General features: G+C 37.3%; 1 protein-coding gene across 1 annotated transcript in view; it reads left to right on the top strand.

Annotated features, from left to right (window-relative positions):
- Nucleotides 1–1,915, top strand: part of Cbr-sre-5 — a gene marked incomplete at both ends in the record, with an annotated part of 7,011 nt that continues 5,096 nt past the window's right edge. Inside the window, 2 exons of the mRNA XM_002632782.2 lie at nucleotides 1–283; nucleotides 665–789. Of these exons, the coding sequence (XP_002632828.2) occupies nucleotides 1–283; nucleotides 665–789 (408 nt within the window). The remainder of the gene's footprint in view (nucleotides 284–664; nucleotides 790–1,915) is intronic.

Raw genomic sequence — 1,915 nt, 5'->3', positions numbered from 1 at the left:
ATGCTTCTCCTACCCTCATCAATGTATAAACTTACCGTAATGAATATGACAACTGCTGCCATCGAACAAACCGATACGATATTCCGAGCCGCACTGATTTTAGAATGGATTCTTATCAGTATTGGATTCGGAGAGACCATGCTACTTTGGTATCTACTCAGGTACACCAGACAGTATCATCGGAATCTGGCCATGATTGTTGAGCAATTGCCAAATCAATACTTCCCATCGTTGATAGCGAGAATGTACATGATTTATAAACAGTTGACCATACCCAACACTGGTGAGTGAGTTGAGCGGTTACTGCCACGGTTGTGCCACGGTCGGCCGCGGCCAGCCGTCATTTTGGGGTACTCTAAATGCTTATACTTTGAGTTGAATTATCCCGGTTTCTATAAGAGATATCAGAAAGTTATTAACTGATAAAATGTTTGTGATGTTATGACAAACATTTTATCAGTTTACAGATTTTTGAAATCTTTCATAGAAGTTGAGATAATTGAGCTTGAAATAGAAGTAGTGAGTGCCATATCCTTTTGAGTTCTAGCAAAACAGTTACGGTAATGGTGAACCAAGAAGTTACTGTTTCAGTGTCTTCATAATTTGAATATCAGAATATGTTAAACAATTCAACCTTTCTTCTACTTATGTTGTTTTTTTTCAGCCGAGTTAATACAAGACGAATCGTTTTTATTTGCTGTTTGGCTCCGGAATTCTCTACTTTTCGTTGCATTCTACTTTGCGCCATTTCCAGTTATTGAGCGCTGTTTTGCAACGATTTATATGCAGGTTTGTGTGTGTGTTTTTTTTTTTTTTTTGAAATTGGACTGGAAATTATTTACCGTAGCTGGGTGTAGTTAACTTCGAAGACGAAAATTTCGGAAGTCTGTGATATTCAATAAGATGTGTAACTGACGTTTGAAAACCGGGCGCCAGTCATATTTTTTAAAAATTTGGTCCTAAAGCAATCAGTTGCAAAATAACCGCTTTTAAAATTTTCCCATACCTAATTACTATATACAGTGCGCGTCATAAGTATAGCGCCCCCTCGAAAAATGAATTTCCAGAGTTGGAGTATGAGATAGGAAAAATCTGTTTACACCATTTCAACCAGCGTCTAATAAAACCTAAGTCTGGAAGTTTTTGTTTCGATCGGTTGCGTTCGGTCTGATCTGTGAACAAAACATCGGAAATGCGCCGCGTCAAAAGTATAGCGTGTTTTACAAAATTGGTGATTTGGGGGTACAAAAATTCGGGGGTACAACGATTCGGGGGTAAAATCTACCAAAGATTCTGGGGTACATCTCATTTCATTTAGGGGTACAACGTTGTGATTCGGGGTAACAATTTTTTTGACGAAGTTTCTGAATTCCTGAATTTCAGAGCTTGAAAATATCAAAATTCGGAATCTGAGAATTTCGGAACTTCCGAGTCTGAGGATCTGAAAATTTCGGAACTTCAGAATCCGAGATACTGAGAATTTCAGAACTTCGAATTCTTAGAATTTTAGAGCTTTGGAATTCCAGAATTCGCAATCTGAGAATTCCGTAACTTCAGAATCTGAGAATGCTAAAACTTCAAAATCTCAGAACTTCGGAACTTTAAAAATTCAGGACTTCAGAATCTCAATACTTCAAGAAAGACAATGGAGAACTGTGAAATGATTTTAACAAATTTTACAAACGGATTTTAATACCAGTCGATACTTTCCTCACTTCTAATTTTTCTCAATTTTATTTCTTAATTCTTTTTCATTTCCTTTTGTTTTGGGGGGTACGACGAATTCGAACGTTTTCAAAATCGAACAGACCTAAAATCGAACTGATTCAATTCAGAACAGTCCTTTTTTCGCACACGTACCAGAACAGAACGGGGACAGGATCGAACTGTTACAAGTTCGAACTGGTAAGAAGTC

The sequence above is a fragment of the Caenorhabditis briggsae genome, assembly GCF_000004555.2.
Source record: "Caenorhabditis briggsae complete genome, chrIV, whole genome shotgun sequence".
NCBI classification, from domain to species: Eukaryota; Metazoa; Nematoda; class Chromadorea; order Rhabditida; family Rhabditidae; genus Caenorhabditis; species Caenorhabditis briggsae.
This window is presented reverse-complemented; position numbering and strand designations above follow the sequence as displayed.